The sequence below is a fragment of the Danio rerio genome, chromosome 23 (genome assembly GCF_049306965.1).
Source record: "Danio rerio strain Tuebingen ecotype United States chromosome 23, GRCz12tu, whole genome shotgun sequence".
NCBI classification, from domain to species: domain Eukaryota; kingdom Metazoa; phylum Chordata; class Actinopteri; order Cypriniformes; family Danionidae; genus Danio; species Danio rerio.
Genome location: NC_133198.1, coordinates 47,911,334 through 47,935,000, shown reverse-complemented (window position 1 = coordinate 47,935,000; position 23,667 = coordinate 47,911,334). Strand labels below are relative to the sequence as shown.

The 23,667-nt window shown below is 39.2% G+C and overlaps 1 protein-coding gene across 6 annotated transcripts in view; it reads right to left on the bottom strand.

Moving 5' to 3' along the window:
* coro2ab (coronin 2Ab) overlaps positions 1–23,667 on the bottom strand; it is a 45,025-nt gene that overhangs the window by 2,420 nt on the left and 18,938 nt on the right. For 2 of the 6 annotated variants that reach the window (XM_073939450.1, XM_073939449.1), the window contains exons 5-12: positions 23,409–23,576; positions 22,112–22,228; positions 19,064–19,168; positions 18,753–18,849; positions 13,612–13,724; positions 13,346–13,439; positions 9,733–9,938; positions 1,895–1,965 (exon numbers count right to left, since the gene is read on the bottom strand). In XM_073939450.1, the coding sequence (XP_073795551.1) occupies positions 1,903–1,965; positions 9,733–9,938; positions 13,346–13,439; positions 13,612–13,724; positions 18,753–18,849; positions 19,064–19,168; positions 22,112–22,228; positions 23,409–23,576 (963 nt within the window). In that variant the 3' untranslated portion in view covers positions 1,895–1,902. Of the gene's footprint in view, positions 1–1,894; positions 1,966–4,219; positions 5,742–9,732; positions 9,939–13,345; positions 13,440–13,611; positions 13,725–18,752; positions 18,850–19,063; positions 19,169–22,111; positions 22,229–23,408; positions 23,577–23,667 lie in introns of those variants that run through there. The other 4 variants (XM_073939447.1, XM_017353674.4, XM_073939448.1 and 1 more) reach the window with 3 other exon arrangements.

The following is a 23,667-nucleotide window of genomic DNA, read 5'->3' as shown; positions in this document are numbered from 1 at the left end:
GCGCTGTCTGTTGTTAAACACTAACCTAGAGCGCCATCTTCTGTTGCCTAGAGCGTCATCTGCTGTTAAACGCTAGCCTAGAGCGCTGTCTGTTGTTAAACACTAACCTAGAGCGCCATCTTCTCTTCGCCTAGAGCGCCATCTGCTGTTCAATGTTAGCGTAGAGTGCCATCTCCTGTTAAACTCTAGCCTAGAGCGCCGTCTGCTGTTAAATACTAGCCTAGAGTGCTGTCTGCTGTTAAACACTAGCCTAGAGGGCCATCTGCTGTTAAACACTAGCCTAGAGCGACATCTGCTGTTCACCTAGAGTGCTATCCCCTGTTAAACACTAGCCTAGAGCGACATCTGCTGTACACCTAGAGTGCTATCGGCTGTTAAAGCATAGCCTAGAGCACCGTCTATACTTAAACACTAGCCAAGAGCGTCATCTACTGTTAAACACTAGCCTAGAGCGCAGTCTATAGTTAAACACTAGCCTAGAGTGCCATCTTCTATTCTATTATTCTAATGTTTAATCTGCTGTTAAACATTAGTCTAGACAGCCGTCTGCTGTTAAAAACTAGCCTAAAGCGCCATCTTCTGTTCGCCTATAGGGCCATCTGCTGTTAACCTCTAGCCTAGAGCGCCATCTTCTGTTCACCTAGAGTGCCGTCTGTTGTTAAACACTAGCCTAGAGCATCAGTCTGCTGTTTAACACTAGCCTAGAGTGCCATCTTCTATTGCCTAGAGCGTCATCTGCTGTTAAACGATAGTCTAGAGCGATGTCTGTTGTTAAACACTAGCCTAGAGCGCCATCTGGTGTTAACTCTAGCCTAAAGCGTCATTTAGTGTTGAACTCTAGCCCATAGCGCTGTCTGCTTTTAAAGACTAGCCCAGAGCGCCGTCTGCTGTTAAACACTAAGCTAGAGTGTTGTCTGCTGATGAACACTAGCCTAGAGCACCGTCTGCTGTTAACCTGTAGCCTAGAGCGCCATCTGCTGTTAAACACTAACCCTCTGCTGTTAAACTCTAGCCTAGAACACCATCTTCTGTTCACCTAGAGTGATGTCCGCTTTAATCATTAGCCTAGAGCGCCATCTGGTGGTAAATTCTAGCCTAGAGCGCCATCTGGTGTTAAACTCTAGCCTCGAGCTCCATCTGATGTTAAACTCTAGCCTAGAGCGCCATCTGGTGTTAAACTCTAGCCTAGAGCGCAATCTGATGTTAAACTCTAGCCTAGAGCGACATCTGGTGTTAAACTCTAGCCTAGAGCGCCATCTGCTGTTAAACTCTAGCCTAGAGCGCCAACTGCTGTTAAACTCAGCCTAGAGCGCCATCTGCTGTTAAACTCTAGCCTAAAGCGCCATCTGCTGTAAAAATCAAAGCGCAAACTCGATTCAGGAGAGAATAGTGATGTATTTTATAAATCTTAGAATGGATTTCTCCAAGTATTCTTCGCCGCAGCTCTAATCAATCAATTAGTGATCCTGTAGAAACCAGCCAATCAAAATTCTGCGAGATTACAATCGACCAATCATTGATGACTTCATCGTTTTTACTTGCCTGTGTGTTTAACTAGTGAATAGACATGATCTGATGAAATCGGAACCAATTTTGTGTTTAAAAGACATCCAAACATGTCTTGGCTATCAAATAGTCACCAAACAGACAGACCTCACACACGTGTAGTCATTTATTCCTGTTTATTTGATCACTATTTATAGACTATTCATAGATGAGGTTTTCAGCTCTAAATTAAGCCAAGACATTAATGTTTGTCATCTATTAGACTTCCTTTTTAAACACAATAGTAGCCGGGAGCCTTTAGCATCTGATCTCATCACGCCTGCCAGAGCTGCTGCTGTTTCTGACTCCCGACACGCAATAACTATATATTCCATCTCAGAATGCTTACCTTTTCCCTCACAGTTCGTTTTCATCCGAATGATCTGAATCATGAGAGATCAGCGGTATCACATTGTGAAACTGACAATCACAAGAGAAAACGTCAGAACAACAACAGAAAAACATGCAGGACGTAAATTCACACTTCAGTAGTGGATATGACAGAATCTGAATTGTGAGCTAAAAGGCTGCAGTCATGTTAAATGTGATTTAGTGCAGAAACAAGCTTCTACATCAGACATCAGTAAATGCATGCCTCATTTTTATTTGAAGTTTGTTGAGCACAGACGCTCTGAGAGAGCAATAACACACAGCGTGAGCTCGAGTCTCTGAAGCACAGCTGGATGTAGAGCAGAAATCACTGTACTGTAACCATGATGAAGCCGTCAGGAGTTCTGGCCTTTCTTAGTGGATGTTTTAGTGTTTGATGAGCCGTGATCAGTCGTTTAATAAACCTTTTTTTAAATACAGTCTAATGGGTTGTGTGTTATTTCTGAATGCGTGTTTGCAGTCGCTTCAACCGAGCCAGATTCATTTCAGTTTAGTTTTGCACCAGTCTCTGCTCCGCACTTTGTTGCCATGGTAACTTAGGATGCTGACCTGTTCTGTTTGAGTTTCAACTGTCAGCAAAATGACACATTATGCAATAAAGACACTCACCGGCCACTTTATTAGGTACACCTGTATGACTGCTCGGTATGCAAATGTCCAATCAGCCAATCACATGGCAGCAACTCAGTGCATTTAGGCATGTAGACATGGTCAAGACGATCTGCTGCAGGTCAAACTGAGCATCAGAATGGGGGAGAAAGGTGATTTAAGTGACTTTGAACGTGGCATGGTTGTTGCAGCCAGACGGGCTGCTCTGAGTATTTCAGTAATATATATATATATATATATATATATATATATATATATATATATATATATATATATATATATATATATATATATATAAATTTAACCCCTGTTAAATTGAATTTACCCCTGACTTAAAGTTACTTTTATTCAACCAGGAAGTTTTATTTAACCGGAACTGGCACGGGCTTCTCTACCCTTCATCTTCATGATCATACTCTTCTCAATAATCAATAGAAAAGCCTGTATTGACTATTACAGTGAACAAACACTTTGTATAATTGCTGACCAGATTTTTGCATGTCTCCACTGGTATTTTTGCCATGGTGATGAGCTCCAACTCATTCATGTTGGAGGGTCTCCCTCCACAGATTCTCAATTGGTTTTAAGTCAGGACTCTGGCTGGGCCACTGCAAAACATTCATGTTTTTGTTTACTAACCTTTTCTTGACCACTTTGGATATGATTCGGGTCTAAAATGTCCACAAATATAATCAAATTTTGGACATGACACTTTTGTTTAAAGGTAAATAAAAGCTTTTTGTTTCCACAGTGATCCTTATTGGACGTTGTGTAGAAGTCCATCTATTAGCCCAATGACGAAACTAACAGCATGGTCGAAGGTTTAAAGCATGTAAGCCTTTTCTAGTGCTTCTGAAAAGAATTTTGCTATTTATTAGAATTTATTTCTATTCGTTTTTAAGCTCTGAATTTAATCTGACTCCAATTTCAAGGGATCCTAAAATTTAGACTGTATTTCTAATTGTAGGAACGCATCACATTCATCATTTATGACTTAATTTAGAGTTTTGATTTCTTTGACGTTCATTAGTGACCAGACGCCGCTCAGAGTTCCACATCCCGCGTTTGCGCATCTTCTCACAGACAGTATGTCGACACTCTGAAATTAGTTAAAGGGATGCAGGATTAACTAATATTCAAATAGGCTGGTTGCAAACTGCTTACACATCCCTAAACGAATAGCAAAAAAAAGTCAAGCCCATGCATCTTGCTAAGATCATAAAGTTAAAGATAATAAATAACAAATTATTTTCAGAAGCACTAGAAAAGGCTAACATGCTTTTAACCTTCGATCATGCTGTTTGTTTCGTCATTGGGCTAATACAGGGGTTTTTTAAAGTGTGAGGCGCGCCTCCCCTGGGGGGCGCCAGAGCATGTCAGGGGAGGCGCGGGAAAAAATATAATAAAAATATAATTATTAAGTTTAATTATTATATGTATTTTTTTATTACATTTAAACGTTTTAATTAAACAAAGCAAAAAAAAAAAAACGTCAAATAAGAAAACCTTTTTACCCAGAAGGCCATAGCTGTGAATTCGCTTCTGTTTGGCAAGCCCGCCAATACAGGTATATGCCTGCTAATACAATGGGTCGGTTTCTGAGACCCCCGATTCAAAGCTGTAATGAAGTTCACGGCCCTTTGGCCGCCGGGAAGAAGGAGGCGGAGAACCGACGCAGTTTTAAAATGATTTATTAATAACAGTGACGGCTGCTCCTCACGGAGGCTACCGTCTATACCAAAACAAACGGACGGCAGCTCCTCACGAAGACTGCCGTCAAACTAAAAGCAAAAGTAAAATATGTCCGGGTCCGGTCCTCGCTCGGCTTCCTCTGCCCACGTTCCTCATTTTATGATCCAGAGCTCCTTCCGTGGAATCTGAGACAGGTGCGCACCGCAGGTGTATCCACTTACGCGGTGGCCTCACTCCGTTCCCATGGCTCTCGGCCACGCCCCCTCGCCACAAAAGCCTTCAAGTTCAGGGCTTAAACCCAAAAGACGACGATATGATGATCAGTATTTGAGTTTAGGATTTACGTGGACAGGACCAGCTGATGAACCACGACCTTTATGTGTGGTTTGTCAAAATATTTTGGCTAATGACAGCATGAGACCCGCTAAACTTCGACTGGGATGGACAGTTCTTGGATCTGTTCTATTCATATTGAACCATCATCCTAGTTTTACAAACGTTATATTAAAATACTTGTTATTACTCTGTAAATAATTGCACTTTCATGCAAATGATGATAAAAGTGAGTTAACAGTCTGACATCTGTCTGTCTTTATATATACTGTATATATACTGTGTGTTTGGGAGGAGGGGGGCGCCAATGGATAAGTTGTGTCAAAAGGGAGGCCCACTGTCTTAGACTTTGAAAAACCCTGGGCTAATAGATGGACTTCTACAGTTGCCTTATCTTTTGAATAAAAAAACTGCTTGTTGAATAAGAGTCAACTTTGGCTTGTTTCCCTCGCTCGAAAGCTTGACAGAGCTCCTGCGCATAGCTACGGTTGCTAAGCCACGATTGGTGGGTGGCGGTTTTTGGGTGTGGCTTAGCGAAGGGTCAATTTGCATATATTGCCATACATTAGATTTCTATTTGGGCGACGACAGAAGTTAACTTTGTGTGAACTTTCTCAAAGAGTCCAGTAGAATAGTATAAATGAGCTCTCTCTCAGTGTTTTTGTAACATTGTTAAAATCCTCTTCTCTGATTGGCAGCTCGGGTCGGCCCTCTGCGCTGTGATTGGCTGCCGTCAGAAGGTGGCTCTCATGTGTTTGCGCATGTTCTTCAGCTCCAGCTCCAGCTCATGTATTCTATCATCTCTCTGTCTGAGTTTCTCCTGCAGATCTTCAATCTGCTCCCGCTGGCGTCGAGACTCCTGCAGCAAATGCACAACATCATGACCTTTGACCTGTGACACTAGCTGTGTTCCCTTTCAAAGGTGCAAATTAGGTTTATGCAAAACTGGAATATGGCATGAATCATCTGTGAATGGAGCAGCGATTCCCTCAAATGAGAAAGAGAAGAGACTCATCACTTTGCGCCTCAGAAGATGAAATGCAATGAATGGCGGCTTTTGGAGGCGTGAGACGGGAGTGCAGTCAGATGCTGAAGCACTGTGATGACGGACTGACGGAGGGCTGAGGCCTTTTACAATCAGCACAACATTTCAGATCTGCAACAATGGAAAGCTGGAAACATGGAGATCTGCAAATCAACATTAATGATGGGAAGACCCTCACACATTTATATCTGATCAGGGTCTGACTACATCACTGAAGCACAGACTGATGAAGGGCATGCACAGACTTTACTCACTACAGCTGTTTATAGCAGCTTGTGCATTTTTTTCTTAGCGGATAAACAGTTTATCCGACCCATTTGTGCTCATACGCTTTATTAATGCACATTTTAATGCACATCTTGGCATGTCTATTAAACATGCTTCATGCTATATTCCAAAATGCACATAAAAAATAGGTGAATTGAAACATACACTGTAAAAAAAAAACAATAATTTATAAAATAATAATAATAATTTAGCACTTTTTTCTGTATTTTGTTATTCATGTTTTTATTTTCTCCTGTTTATTTCTGCTTTTGAATTGGATTATGGGACCTTTATCTTTCTTCCAACAACTTTTATCCTTGATGTTCAAAAAAAGTGATTTTTATGAACATTTTTAATAGTTCGCAGTGCTGTATTCAGGGTGCGAATTACAGTGGGGTTTGGGGGCGCATGATCCCCCCTGAAAGGACATAAAAAAAAAATGTAGTATAGGGGGGTCAGCTCTTTAATACTGAGAAATAGTTTGCTCTGATTTGTACTTTATAATAATAATGTTAATAATTAAAAGTAATATAAAAAATAATAATAAAATATAATATACATTTTACTACCCCTATAATGGGTCATACCACAGTGAATGCTTAATCGTGCCAATCAGTCTGCCAGAAGAAAACTCATTCAACTGTCTGAAACTGGCAAATCTGGAACACTGATAAGCAACTATTCACAAGACATAACCTATATATATATATATATATATATATATACATACAGTTTAAGTCAAAATAATTAGCCACCTGTTTATTTTTTCCCCAATTTCCGTTTAACAGAGAGCAGATTTTTCAACACATTTCTAATCATAATAGTGTTAATAACTCTTTTCTAATAACTGATTTATTTTCTCTTTGTCATAATGACAGTAAATAATATTAGACTAGATAGTCTTCAAAACACTTCTTTACAGCTTGACTAGTTTGTTTTGGAACGATCTTGCACTCTCTTCAAGAACAGCTCAAACTTTTGAGTCTTTTCAGAGGTCACTGAAAACACACTTATTTTCTTTAGCTTTTAATCATGTGATGCGAGTTTGATGTATTTTGGTTTTGTGTATATTTGCATGCATTTTATGTGTTTTATGTACAGCACTTTGGTACCCGTTGTGGTTTGTTGAAAGTGCTATAGAAATAAAGTGAGTTGAGCTGAGTTAACTAGGTTAATTAAGTTAACAAGGCAGGTGTAGGGTCCGCCTGTTTGGTCCAACGACGGCAGCCAATCAGACGGCAGAAGGATTCTTGCGCGTCACTGTCTTCTTTTAAGCACAAATAGTATTGAGTTAAATACATATATAAATTTGATATGAGTATATCTTTCGTTTTATCTGACTCAAATAATAAAACATTGATAAAGTTATTTTGTTTCCTTTTACATTATTTTAGATTATGATTGAATATTCTTTTAATTTGTTATTATACCTTATTCTCATTTACTCAGATTCCTATAGCATCTCGAGTCTTGCACCGGCCGGGTATACAATCTCTTAATACAAGCTTGTCAGTCTTGGTCATTAAACAGAGGCGATTAACCACTCTCCTAAAAAGGCAGAACACTACTTACTCAATTTAGGAGATTTTTATGTGGTCCCCATAGATATGTTATCTACTTAATCAAGACAAAGTATTTTAATAATAATCGCACAGGATTATAAGTTTGTAGATGAAGGCCTGAATATCCACATTTAAATTAATTTCAACAATATTTTGTTGTTCTAAATAGAAAACCCACAGTTGGCCTTTTGCAGTCTACGTATACATGAAATAATGCCAATTTGCTAGTCGGATCTCTAACAACATTGAATAGCGTGCCACGCTGCTCCGTCTAACATGTTTTAGTCCGTTACTAACCGGTACAGTGGCTTGTAGTGCTATGGACAACAACATTTATCAGTGATAATAACACGAGGACTATTTGAATAATTCAAAACATAACAATTTATTTATCAGGTAAACAGGATAATTCAAAGATCAATTCAAGCAATCAAAACATTAATCAATTCATTATGTAACATCAATCAATCAAAATTACATTAGTGAAACGTTTAGCCAATTCAAAGTATATAAATGAAAGTTTAGAAGTTTACCTGAAGATGAAAAAGACTACACACAGCAATTGTGCGGGAGATCTGGATACAGATTCCCCGACTTCTCTGCCACCTTCCCTTAAGTACCCATCTTTGCACCTCAGGGTGTTTCTTTGATATTTACATTTGGCCATCTCTCTACAGGACATTTTCATGGGAAGAAGTTTCGGTTGGGGTTTCTGTGGTATTACCATTTGTGTGTTTCTTTGTTCTTGGTGAGGGGATGTTTTGCTTGAGGGGCCTGATTATAATTTTATTACCGGACCGAGGGCAAATGTTTCAATATCTAAAGGGGTGAGACCTTCTTTATCAGACACACTGGAACCTTCAATGTGTTAGGTAAACAGAGACAAAAGGGGAGAGGGTATAACAGGAGATACGTGTCCGGGGGAAGTTTCGCTCTCACACTGAGAGCGACAGATGTGAGCTCTTTGATGCTTATCAGGTAGCTGTTCTCATTAAAACACAGATGTCGTAAATAATCATTCCTGATACCAGCCTTACACAGGTTAGGGTAATTGGGCAAGTTATTGTATCACGATGGTTTGTTCTGTAGACTATCGGAAAAAAAAGCTTAAAGGGGCTAATAATATTGATCTTAAAAGGGTTTTTAAAAAATTAAAAACTGCTTTTATTCTAGCCGAAATAAAACAAATAAGACTTTCTCCAGAAGAAAAAATATTATCAGACATACTGTGAACATTTCCTGAATCTGTTCAACATCATTTGGGAAATATTTAAACAAGAAACAAAAAAAATCAAGGGGGGCTAATAATTCTGACTTCAACTATATATATATATAGCTTAAAAGTAAAGTCAAATTACATGCATAGTTTGTCTTACAGTGAACTTAATAGTAGCTAATCGGATACTGTAGGTCAAAATACACAAAATGTCCCACAAAACACTGAAAACTTAAACACATTTTATTAATAAATTAGTTGTAATTTAAACAAATACATACATTTGATTCATTGAAGCATGTATGTATTGTGTAACATCAATGTAAAATTTGCACCGTGGCTAAATTGTCTGGGTTGGTGTTGTAGATTATGCTACAAAAACCTTGTAATAAACTGGAGCACATTTTCTGTTATTTTTTCGCTATGTATAATTTCTTATAATGACAAAAGTTTTGACAAGGATCTATAATAACTTGACTAGTTGATCATTTGTAAAATTGTCAGAAGGTGGATTTCTCTGCTGAATCATCTGTTCTGCATCCCAATCATCAACAATACTGTAGAAGACCTACTGAAACCAGCATGGAGCCAAGATCCTCACAGAAATCAGTCAAGTTTGGTGAAGGAGAAATCATGGTTTGGGGTTACATTCAGTATTCAGTTATATTCTATACTGGACATTATTTCTGTTCAGTGATGAGACTTTTGTCTAAGCAGAGTCAGACCTTACTGTCCTAAAGAGATCATTCAAAGTCAAGACATGATCATATTTTATTGTGCTCAAATAAGCAAAATCTAGAGGCCTTTGCCTTTCATATAAGCCACATCTGAGAGCAAACAATCAACTAGTAGTCAAGTTATTACTTGCTGTTTCTAAAACTTGAATAGGCCATAAGACTTTTGTCAGGTAGTGTATATTATTTAAAACGACTAAAATGTCAATAAAGTCACTAGAGAGTTGAATTTTCAACATCAAAAGTCGACAGAGCAGAGATCAACATCCCATAATGCAATTCACAATTGAAAAAAGACCAAAAACACACAAAATAGGAAAATACAAAAAGATAAAATACCTCTGTCTCCGGTGCACAGGCTTCTGCTCCGCTCACACTGAAGGACGTCCAGTTTTGGCTCTGGGTGTCGTCGTCCGTCCAGTCTCGCAGGTCAGCGAGGAGATCAGGAGGAGGCTGTTCTACATTCTGATTGGCTGCTGGCTCTGTTTCCGTGAGGCAGGGGTCAAACCATTCAGATTTGGGTCTCAGAGACATCAGCAGCGGTCCTACAGGACGGACAGACACAAAACACCTTTCTCTAGTCATCACTTTAAATGATCAACAGCTTTACTCCAGGCTTTTATATCATGGCTTTTATGTCATGGGTTTTAATAATGGTAATTCTGTTTGGAAGTCACACGAAACTGGAAAATAAAATATCTCCGAAGTGCAGGAATAACACATATCAGTGTCATAATAGACATTGACATATATTGCATTAGTAGCTGGGTTTCCATCGACATATTTTCATGCACATTTTGGAATATAGTATAGAAAACTGCACCAAGATGCACATAAATATTGAAAATGCTCATAAGAGATGTATCCACACAACTGAGGACATGGAAGGATTTTCTGGACCATTTTAAAATGTAATATATTCAACATGTGGACACATAAATTGTGACATAATCCAAATGCAATTGCAAATCCCGCAATGAGGTTTGCATTTCACGAACGCACAGTGACTGTCACATTTCAAATACACTTTGCTTTTTCATTTGCAAATGCATTTCCCACATCTTATAAGCCATTAGCCATCAGTAATATTAATTGCCACACTTGCATTTTATTTATCTCTGCGTTCTGCACATAACCTGTCAAAACTCAAATGGAATCTTGATTAAAGGCATATCTTGTTAGTAAATTATACACACAGTGCACCACATGACAGTATGATACATAAGTGTGCTCCACGCAGGTGGAACCACCTTTAGGACACACTCCTCCTGTCTTAAAGGGTCATGACACCCCCCCACTTTCGGTTCAAGTCCACCTCAGATTTTTTTAAAAAGATGCATCATAATGGGCGGAGCTTCGCGAGCAAAGGGCAGGAGTGGGCGTGGCCAGCAGAGGAGAAGGAGGGGAGCGAACAACTGTTGTCAGTCGGCTCACAAAATGAGACACAAACCGTGAGGAGACGCATGAGTTTATAGTTTACAAAGTTAAAATGCAAGAAATGAACAGTAATTTAATGCCCTGCTACATTTGTTATTCGTAATTTCATACACAGATAACAACAATCTATATCATTATAAAGATAATGGTGTTCATATAAACACTATAAATGAGGACGTCTCCCTCAGTCCCCTGGGCTGAATGCAGACTCAGTGCAGCAGGTCTCTTGCCCTGTCTGTTTTAACCATTAGCCCTGCTGATAATCTGGAGGATTTAGGTGAACACAGCAGCACGCACGGCAATGTGTCTAAATGAGAACGAACTCCTGATAAAAGACGACGTCCGCCATTCTCCAATTCTCGTACTGCTCTCCTGACAAAAATGCTTGCTGCACACAAACAGCTTTGCTGTATCGGCCCTGACAGCATCGCGGGGAAAAACATGCAACAAACCCTGTGGATCACGGAAACAAACACACACCACCCTTCATGAACGGCTAAATACTGTGTGGTGTGGGTCCGTGTCTCACAGCTTGGCACTGGCAGGTTTGTCTTGCCTTCGGAAAGCACGTGCAGTCATGAATAATTAAGAACCCGGCTCTTCTCATAGGATAAGAAACCTCCGCTATGAATAATAATGAGAAACCGATGAGTCATCATTTTTTTGATCCGCCCCAAAAATCATGTTAAACCCGGAAGCTGAAATGAGCTGACAAAAGCTTAAAATTATCCAGTTTACCCCACAATTAAAGCTGACAGGTGCAGACATTGTCTTAACTGATGCTCAACGCACACACATCCCATACAATCTCGAAAAAAAGTACTTGAGGGTTTCGTGAACCTTTAAATGTTTCAAATAATAAAAACAAATACATATTTTTTGTTAAAAATGTTTATTTAGCATTTTATTATATTAGTATAATATTGTATTTTATTAAATAAAAAAACTATACCACCCCTCCCCCTCCGTTGACCATTTGATTGATCAGTTGCAGCTGAATATTATTGCATTGCTCGGTTATTCACATGTTCAAAATGGACAGAAGAATGAAGAGACGTGGAGCGCAAAATAGAAAAGGAAACAAGAATAAACAATGCCTTAAAATGAAAACTGCCATGACAAATTAGATAATAAGAGATTGGTAAGCTTTACCCACACTATTATTACCAGACTTCTAATCAACTTTTATTGTTTTTAAGTCACAACTTTAATTATTAATTATCGCCACGGAGTCACTAGGATTTTACAGACGAGGTGGTTTGGTCCAGGCAGGGGCACAGGGACACACGGACACACATGGATTGCATCCAGAATCACATACTTCTATTATTACTATTTTATATATTTGATCATAACGATTATTAAGCCTCTTAAAACTGACACATGAACAAATAGTCAGAATATTCACATTTCTTGGAACTAAAATGTTTATTAATTCTTCAAGACACATTTTTATACCATATACATGCTTTTATACATTTAAAATGCATCATATTGATACATCAGGCCTTTTGGCAACTTTCTTTTTTGCTAAAAACTATTTCAAAAGTTCACACTTGGATATTGTTTGACAAATGTTAGCAGGTTTGACATCCCGGGAGAGAACCGTGAGCTCGGAGATAGTTGAGCCCAGGGCTCCCGCCTGGACAATAGATGTAAGGGGAGTACGAGATCAGGTGGTTCTGGAGAGCTCCCCGTGGTAAAGGAGGAAAGGAGGAGAAAGGGTGGAGGGGGGTTTATTCGGAAAACTAAGGTAAGGGAGTAGTTCTAGCTAGGCTACTTATAGTGAGTTTGGATTAATCTGATTGGCTAACTAATGATTGTAGATGGGTGACCAGCTGCAGTCAATCATAATTATATCAAAATTAGTTTGTGAAACTTCACTTAAATTTTTGTTACAAAAACGTTTGCCCATAACATTTTGATTAAATATTTCAGGCAGTTTGTCTCTGTATTATTTAAACACTAAACATTACACATCTTTCATGCAAAGACAGACAGTATGACAGTATGCATGTGAGAAGTGATTGCAAAAGGGGGCGAAAACTTGAACCCGCATACCCCTAATGAACTTTAACTATGAAAACTGGACTGACAGAGTATCAGTTCACTATCATTTTCTATGTGAAGCTGCTTTGACACAATCTACAATTTTAAAAGCGCTTCAGAAATAAAGATGAACTGAAATGTCTGACATCTACATGGAAACCTGTCAATCAAATGATTTTGCATTGGGAAATGACGTCACTCACAGTCGACCTCATTTAGCTAATCAGATATGTTAATGTACAGTTAAATCTACAGTATAATAATGGAAAAAGGTCAATTCACAGCTGTACATTAACATGTCTGATCATAAAATTGAGGTTGACAGTGAATGACGTCACTCCCCAATAAAATAGTCCCACCCATAACCCAACAAGGCTACTCAGAAGACAAATATGATTGGCTGTTTGGGCTGTCAGTCAAACATCTGTCTTAAAGGTGGACTGATAAAGAGTCCAGTGTGACCCACCTTTATTCTGCCCCATCAGCCACTCATTTGCGGTCATGGCCGGTTCATTGGCTGCTGTCATGGGATAGATATCCTCAGGGAAGCCCTCTGATTGCTGCCAGAAACAAAAACATCATATTCCACCACAACTCTCTTTACATTCATCCCTATGATAAACAAGCTCCTCCCACACACAGGCTGCTCCCACATACCAACCCACTAATATACTAACTCCTCCCACACTGGCTCCTCCCAGGCTCCACCCACATTCTCAGTGGTTTTCTCACCTTGCGCGGCACACAGAAGCTCAGCGGCTCCAGCAGGTCTTTGACGGTCAGCAGCCTGTAGAATCTGAAGACTTCACACACCCTGATGTTCAGGCCCCGTTTGGGCATCACACCTAAACACACCAGCCAATGGGTGACTCTTCACATCGACGGGCTTCTTTTTTGCTTTGTTTAAAAGTGTTTTTATTGAACATGTTAGACATGAAACATGCAATACAGGGAGTTTAACTTTTTCTTTAGACGAAACTCGTCACACACATTTACATCTAGGTTGTATAAGGGCCTACTCACACTATGCCATCCGTACCGTGCCCAGGCCCGTTTCCCGGATCGTTTGAGAAGTGTGAGTGCGCTGAATCGCGCTCAAGCACGGTTCACTTAGCCGGCCCTGGCCCAGTTGGAAGAGGTGGGCCTGAGCGCGGTACACTTGGGCTTTGGCACGGTACGCTTGTGTGGATTTATTAATCATTCTTACTGTTCAGTGAACGCAAACTGCCGTAGTTTATTAAAGACGCAAACTCCTCACAGCACGCCAGCTGCGCACCTTCAGCAGACCTCCTCATTCCTGCAGCACGAGAGCTTAATGATTGTTTATGAGCGCCAAAAGTGGCGGATCTGTTCGGCGAAATATCTGACTGCGTGTCAAACGACTGAAACTATATAACTAGAGAAATCTCCACTGTGCTACTGGGTGAGAGCGTATGGCAAGCCGTTTTAGCATTTAAACCTTGTTCAGACTATCCATAAATATATTTAGAGATATCTCTAATTATATTTTGACTAGTCATAATTATAATTCGACTAGTCAGAATGACAATTAGAGATATCTGCAATTACAATAGTACTAGTACGAAATCAGATTGGAGATATCTGCAAATATATTATGACTAGTCATATTCCTTCGTTGACTTCCATTGAAAAATATTTGCAGATATCTCTAAATGAGTTTTGACTCGTCAAAAATCCAATTCAAGATATCTACAACTGTAATTCGACTATTAGTAAATTAATTAGAGATATCTTCAAATATATTTGTAAATATCTCTAAATATGAGGAATTAAAGATTTCTCCAAATGTATTATGACTAGTAAAAACTCAGAGATATCTCTAATTACAATTGTGACTAGTCAAAACTCATTTAGAGATATCTGCAAATATTTTTCAATGGAAGTCAATGGAGGAATATGACTAGTCAGTCATAATATTTTTGCAGATATCTCCAATCTGATTTCGTACTAGTACTATTGTAATTGCAGATATCTCTAATTGTTATTCTGACTAGTCGAATTATAATTATGACTAGTCAAAATATAATTAGAGATATCTCTTATATATTTATGGAGTCAGAACAAAGATTTAAATGCTAAAAAGGCTTGCCATAGAGAGCGCCTCTGAACAGCTCAGCAGCGATGACGTAAGCGTGCCGAGGCCCGATATGGTGTGAGCGCGGGCCGTCAGGGGAGACCGGAGGGGGGACAAGCTTGCTTTGGCCCGGTTCGAGGCAACTGTACCTAGTGTGAGTACGGCCTAAAACAGGGGTTTTCAAACTGTGGGTCGCACAGTGAACAAAGGTGGGTCGCGTAACGTCACATAGCTGCAGCTATATTTACATAGCGGTGAATCAAAACCAGTACGATTGACGGCAATAACTCAAAAACCTCTTAACATAAAAATATCTATAGTGTGCTTCCTACAAAAACACAAAGCTGGTTATGTTTCACAGCGTTTTTTTTTCTCTTTTTTCGCTCAACATTACGAGCACTGCTCCGTTTGAGCCCTCGCAATCTGCGTTTAGTCGGTAGAGCTCAGAGCGGAGCTCTCAGTAAGGGACCGTCGGAAAAGAGCTAATTTTTTTTCTTTTTTTTTTAGCTCCATCCTGCGTGTTTTATTTTAAACACAACAAATTTTCTCTTAAATGAGCACAAACAGTTACTAAAGTAGTCGAATGCTTCATTATAGATCTGTGCATTCTCACATGAACACCTCTGTTATCAAACAAAACACAATGAGAGATTCACTAGCTGCTCTTCACTAAATAACTATAGTAGCTTATGCAAATCAATATGCAAATACAATCAAAAGTGAAGTAGATTTTATAGCTTTATTTAATTTCTGGATAGACCATTGATTTTAATAGGCTAAACCTTTTATTTTATTGTCAATATTTTCTAATGTTTGCTATGTATTCCATCATTTGAAGCTGTTTGTTTTCCCATATTTTTTGCATCCGAAAGTTAACAGATTGCTAATCAATAAATAGCTATAGTGCTACCTGTTAGTTTTAACGTCAGCTAATGTTATTGAAGGGCATAGATGTTATGGATAATAGTAATAGTAATGTAACTACCCCCATCATTCCTTCCTCAAGCAAATGTGTAAATATTAGATCTATTCAGCAATAATTTTAATTGCATTTGCATATTTATCTGATGTTTTACCAGCTTGTAGTAGTCAATCAAAAAGCTATTTAGTTTCTTATGACTATACACTAGCAGTGGATTTGTGACGGGGCTTGTTCATAGTCAAGGAGGTTGATCAAAGGTCGATCATATTCTCTTCTAAAAAAAAGAAGAGTATCTTTTTCAACCAAAAATGATCACAGTTACAGCCAGCATCCAAAAAGCACAAAAAGCGCTTTTTGTGCATATCAAATCGCAAAATCCAAAAAGCCACACACCATATATTTTTGACTGCTTTGAAAGGATACATTTTTTACCCATTTTTTCATATTAAAATATTATGGTGGGGTTTGAGATTGAATTAGTTGCCTAGGTGGGTCCCAGAATAAAAAATTTGGGAATCCCTGGAATAAAATATCTGTATGACTATAAATAAGTAAAAGGGAAGAAAGAGATCAGGGAAAGTTCTACTCTTCTAAAGCCTGGTTCCCACTACAGGATTTTAAACATCAGCAGATCGCTGTGCCGTTCACACTACATGACTTGACTTTGTGTCTTTTAATCTCTGTGGTGTTCACACTACGCAACACTCCGTGAACGATCCACAAGAGGGGGGTCACACACTACATGATCTGACAACAACTCATTCCCCATCAGCTCATTCAAGCTACCTAACCACAGCCAATGAAATTTTGAGGGAGGAGTCGTCAGAAAAAAAGCTGAACACTATTGGCTGCTTGTGTGCTGATGACATCACTGACAGCGTTTCAAGCTTTGGAGAAAGCATTTAAAAACATCGTCAAATCAGCTGATTTATCAGCGGATTAATCGCTCATCTGCAGGTTCCAGTGGATAGATACACAGAGAGTTTTTAATTTTTGTAATTTTATAACTCTTTGAAATAAAACTAACATATTTATAACACCCTGCCGTTTTCTAACTATCAGTGTATTTCTTTCTGACATTGTTATTTTTTTTATTACAAAACAGTAAAGAACTGAGCATTTCTGCCTTAAATTACCATATTGGTCAAAATGACTGCCTGCATGTCTGATACTTTTCACTGTGACTTTAAATATGTGTGCATTTTCTTGCCTGGCAACTTCCTGCTAACATAAACAAAACTTTCTGATGGCAAAAACATCAATTTACTTCAGATATCTTCAAAACAGCATATTATGTGCAGTGAAATAGCTCCTGTTTGAAAGTGAAAATGAAAGCCAAGCCTTTTAAGTGTTTTAGTATCTTAACTACATATTTATAGGCTGCATTACCAAAAAAAAGATTATATTTTTAGGGTAATGGTGTCATTAAATATGATGCCAGACATTCAAAGCTTAATTTTAATATCTCAATAATAGCTTTGAATGTAAACATGTTGTGACAGTATGGCGTTTTATATGAGAACGGTCAGAATGAGCAGTATGGTAATTCTAATAGTTACAGAATTCTAGTTCCACTGTTAATATATCCTCCTCTCATGTCTGTGCTGAAGCGAGTGCACCGATGCCTATTCTGACCAATCACAGATGTTTCTGCTGAGCTCCTGAACACACAGACATTCAGCTCATGCTGATCTGCTCTCTCATTGGCTGCAGCTCGTCACTACATCTGACCACACGTGGGGTTGAGTCGGCCGACCGCTCTGGAATATTTAGCATGCTGAACGTTGAATTTCCGTCTGCGAGGTGTCGGCGACGCGTCAGCGAGCCTCGTTGATGCGTTGTTCAGTAGTTCACACATGAAGAGCGGCGAGCGCCGAGCACCCGCAGATTTCTTCCCGATCACAGCCCGATCTGTCGGCGAGCTCGTTAACTTCCAAATCGGGCTCAAATCAGGCTTAAAATCCTTTAGTGTGAACTAGGCATAAAGTAACTGAAGGCTCCATCTTCTATACGGGATCTAAAACAGGTCGCCAAGTCAGATAAAACACATCGGTATATCCTCTTATAGTATATCCTATCTATTTTAAGGTAAAGTGGTGTAAAATGAGCCTTTGCTTAAAGGCTGGAGCACATCGACATCACTCTTAAGGCCGCTGCACACTGAATCCAAAATTTTTGTCTGAAATTTTCACACATAGGGTGACACGGTGGCTCAGTGGTTAGCACTTTGGCCTCACAGCAAGAAGGTCACAGGTTCGAGTCAGTTGGCATTTCTGTGTGGAGTTTGCATGCTTTCCTCCAGGTGCTCCGGTTTCCCCCACAGTCCAAACACATGCACTATTGGGGAATTGATTAATTAAATTAGTGTGTGTAAATGAGTATGTATGGGTGTTTCCCAGTGATGGGTTGCAGCTGGAAGGTGTAACATACACTACTATGTGTATGTTCCACATTATGTATTTGTGTTGCCCTTTAAGAGCTACACACCAACCCTGCAGCGTGTGCGCTTTGGGAGTCAGTCTGCGTGTGTGAGGAGAGGGAGAAAGGAGTGTGCGCGCTGCTCTTCCCCACAAAATGCTCTACTTTTGAACAGTTTATTTTGTGTGTTGAATTGTAATTCTTGTGACGCTGAAGGAGGCTGACTATAAAGGTTTGAGTCTGAAATTATATTATTGTCTCGAAGCTCTTTTTTTTCAATGGCTATCCGGTGCAAAGCGTCACAAAGGGCATCCACTGTATAAAACATATGCTGGAGTAGTTGGTGGTTCATTCCGCTGTGGTGAACTCTGATAAATCAGAGACTAAGCAGAAGGAAAATGAAAGAATGAGTGTGCAAAAAGCATTAATGTGTGTTACCCAAGCCACTCTGAGGGGACGAAGACTGATATTCGGACAGGAAGTGAACATAGGGCTTCACCGCACTGACCGCGTAATAGCGAATGTTACCGTCACCCTACAAACACAAACAGAGAGATTGCACAGCACATTTAGCTAAATAAATGTCTTGTTTTCCAATACAACCATCATCCAACCATTCTGAAAATCAGCTTTTAATTTTAGAAAACCCCCTTTGTGAGTAAAATTTAGTCTTCTTTATTTGATTTACAGTGTTGTGCTTGTGTATTAGAAAAAAACGGACAACAGTTATAATAACAAAAGATATATACCTTTCCAGCCAGATACAGCATGTGTGTGTCAGCGTCATAAAATGGGAAAATGACCCCTGAACCTCCATCCAAATCCTCCTCCAGCAGCGGCTCTGACAGATCCTCCTAAGCAAACACACACACACACACACACACACACACACACACACACACACACACACACACACACACACGCGATTTTGTTTTCCTAAAATAGGTTTTGCACGATTTTCACAAGTCATTTGTACATTTTAGGCAAGGCAAATTTATTTCTATAGCACAATTCATACACAGTGGCAATTCAAAGTGCTTCACATTAACATGAATAAAAGTGACAAGCATAAGAAAAATAAAAACAAATAATAAAAATGAATAAAAACAGATAAAAACAGATTAAATGTGGTAAAACAGGTTATAAAAGAATGAAAAACAAGAGAAAACATATTAGGCCGTACTTACACTAGGTACAGTTTCCTCGAACCGGGCCAAAGCACGCTTGTCCCCCCTCCCGTCTCCCCCGACGGCCCGCGCTCACACTACAAACAGGCTTCGGCATGCTTACGTCATCGCTGCTGCGCTGTTCAGTGAGAAGCGCTCTCTCACTCAGCAGCACAGTGGAGATGCTTGTATCTGAGATCTTGTGCTTTTGGTCATGACTAGGCCCACACAGAATCTGCGCTTGCAGATTTCCGCAGATTTTAGCCCATTATTGATTCTGTTCATTTACTTGTGTAAATGTGTGTAAACCTTTATTGATTCGGTTTTTAAATTAATTTCAGCAATATTATTGACAAATATTAAAATGTTTATATGATTCATTTACAATACAGTTTGTAAAGTAATATTTTCTAACAAAAACTGCCTACTTTCATCTGAGAAATATCGCTAAGTTACGAAGTATGCTATCCATCTCAGATGCAGAACAGCTAGTCCATGCTTTTATGACCTCTAGGCTGGATTACTGTAATGCTGTTTGCTGGCTGACCAGCATCCTCTATTAACAAACTTCAGCTAGTACAGAATGCAGCTGCCAGAGTTCTTACCAGGTCTAGAAAATATGATCATATCACCCCAATGTTATCCTCCTTACACTGGCTGCCTGATCAGTTTCGTATTGAATTTAAAATATTACTTCTTACCTATAAAGCTCTAAATAATCGAGCTCCTGTTTATCTAACCAACCTTCTGTCTCGCTACAATCCAACTCGCTCTTTAAGATCTCAAAACTCAGGGCTTCTGGTAGCACCTAGAATAGCAAAGTCTACTAAAGGAGGTCGAGCCTTCTCATTTATGGCTCCTAAACTCTAGAATAGCCTTCCTGATGATGTCCGAGGCTCAGACACACTCTCCCAATTCAACACTAGATTAAAGACCTATCTGTTTAGCAAAGCATACACTTGTGCATCAGTTAGCAGTGTGATACATGAATGTGCCCCACACAGGTTTCTGCATCTCGTACATCAAGGACCGGGATTGAGTTGAACAGCAGCTACGCTAATTATTCTCGCTAATTATTCTCGCTAATTATTCTCTTTATTCTTTCCACCTGGGGATACTCATCCCGAGGCCCTCAGATTATGCAGCGCCACTGATTGGATCCAAGACCAGCGACGAGATGATCCCAAGGTTTCCATAATCCTGGACCAGGCCGTATCCTGAGCAGCTGCTGTGGTGGTCATGGAGGAGTGGAGAGCATGAGACTGATTCCAGTGATGCTCCAGGGACAGACGAGTCTTCGCTGAGGTCCAGCTTCCAGCCTCCGGCGCCTAGACTGCAGCTCTGCACAAGACGTTTGGCCATTGGAGACAAGGTCGTGCCCAACAAAGTCTGGTTTCTCTTGAGGTTTTTTAATTCTTCACTTTCGCCAATTGGTGAAGTTTGTTCCTCCGCTGTCGCCACTGGCTTGCAAGGTTCAGGATCTGTAGAGCTGTGCATTGATGGATTTGCTCTTCAGTTTTTGGACTCTCAGTAGTGATTATTAAACCACACTGAACTGAGCTAAACTTAAACTCTGAAAACTGAACTACACTGTTTACATTTACTATGATCTTCTATGTGAAGCTGCTTTGACACCATCTACATTGTAAAAGCGCTATAGAAATAAAGGTGAAATGAACTGAATATTTCTCTTGTCTTTTAGTAGAGATATTATATGAGAGTTGCTTTGTTTACCAAATAAAGTGGATCTAATTGAATTTGCATTGTAAACATCTAATAAAAGTTAAAAGGTATTACTTTTTATTTAGTGTATGAAGTTTTTAATTATGATTCTCCCAAAGTAATTCCACATAAATCTGCAGATTTTTAACAAAATTCTGCACAGAAATAGCAAAAAATGTCTGCAGATTCTGTCTGGTCGTAGTTATGATTGAAGAAATCTTCCTTTCAAAACTGCAAGATGTGTCTACTTTTGTTATCTTTGACTAATATTACAATTTATTTAATGATCTGAAACATTAAAGTCTGACAAATATGCAAAAAAAAAACAACAAGAAGAAATCAGTCAGGCACAACGCTCACATATACACATACAGCTGAAGTCAAAAATATTCACCCTCCTGTGATGTTTCATTTCTTTTCCAAATATTTCCCAAATGATGTTGAACAGATTCAATTTTTCACAGTATTTCCTCTAATATTTGTTCTTCTGGAGAAAGTCTTATTTGTTTTATTTCGGCAAGAATAAAAGCAGTTTTTAATAGTTTTAAAGCCATTTTAAGGTCAATATTATTAGCCCTCTTAAGCAATACTTGTTTTGGATTGTCTCCAGAACAAACCACTGTTATACAATGACTTTCCTAATTACCCTAACTTTACCCTAATTACCCTAATTAAGCCTTTAAAAGTCACTTTAAGTTGAATACTAGTGTCTTGAAGAATATCTAGTCTAATAATATGTGCTGTCATCATGACAAAGATAAAATAAATCAGTTATTAGAAATGAGCTATTAAAACTATTATGCTTAGAAATGTTCTCTCTGTTAAACAGAAATTGGGGAAAAATACAGGAGGGCTAATAATTCAGACTTCAACTGTATATGTTTATATATATATGAGTGTGTATGTTACCAGATCCCACAGCACAAACTGCCTCTGGTTCCAGCAAGAGTGGCCGGTGGACAGAAGCATCTTCAGATCCCACAGGAATAAGATCCGGGAGACTTTATGAGAAGCCCAGCGAGACTCCTGGAGGAGACCAACATCAAACATGAGCTTCAGTCTTTACTATAAATCAACTCAATCCCGGTCCTTGAGCCCCACTGATTTGTTTCAAAGTAAAGTCTAGAGGGGATACAGCTGATTTACAGTTGGAGAAGATGTTAATAAAATACAATTAATGAGTAATTTAATAAATAAATCTTATTATAATTACTATAATGTTTTCGCATTATAGATCATTTCAATGAGATAATGTCATTGGCCTATGAACATTTCCTGCTTGTTTTCAAACTATTTCATAACTGTAACAAGAGATGGTTCAATCATAACTTAATGTTATAACAGCTATCAGAATATTATTTATCAATATGTTGAACTTTTTGGACTCTCAGAAGCTGTGGCAATTTAAAATTTAAAACAGGAAAACATCAGAAAGACCAGTGTTATTGTTTACATCCCTCGAAATGGTCTTTAGTGCAGGGAAGAAGTGTCAAACTCAATTCCTAGAGGGCCGCAGCCCTGCACAGTTTAGTTTCAACCCTGCTCCAACACACTTAATCTGCGGTCACACTAGAGTTTGTGTGTGCGAAATTGTGTCTTGTGGAGCTGCGTAAAGGGGTGGGATTAAACAAGATTATTAGACATTAAAAAAAGCGAGCGATTGCTCCATGTTTTAAATTTCTGTCCAGAGAGGGCATGTTTTTACCCTCAATTGGTCTCATGCAGTCAAGTGATGCGATTTCGCAGGTCAGAGTTCACCAAGCTTGAACTTTGCACTGCAGCAACCTGCGAAATTTGATGCATGACCCTGCGTTTCCGTTCTGACGCATTTGCATGCGTTTGAATGGAAGTCTATGGGAGGAAAAGCCCTTGTGACCGCAGCTTTACCTGTAGCTTTCAAACAAGCCTGAAGGACTTAATTAGTTTTACCAGGTGTGTTTAATTAGGGTTGGAACTAAACTGTGCAGGGTTGCGGCCCTCCAGGAATTGAGTTTGACACCCCTGATTTACACAATGGCACCGCCTGCAGCATCTTACTGGAGGAGTGTAAACTGTGACATTTATTCAGATATTCTGTGTGCGAGTCCATTCTGCAGGACACTTATAGATGAACAAATCTCTGATGTAAAAATGGAAAAATACGAATAGTGCAGAGAGATGGGTAGGTGCTGTATTAAATCAGAAACACACACACACACACACACACCTGCAAAACTCGTCCAGTTCGCGGCTCAATAATTCTGATCTTCTTGTCTTTGCAGGCTGTGGCCAACAAACTCCCATCCGCATTAAAACTCAAACACAACACCAGCTCACAGTGTGTGTTAATCACAATCACCGGCACATCTGACGAGTCCAAACGCCACATAAACACCTACAACACACACACACACACACACACACACACACACACAGACACACACACACACACACACACACACACACACACGTACACACACACGACC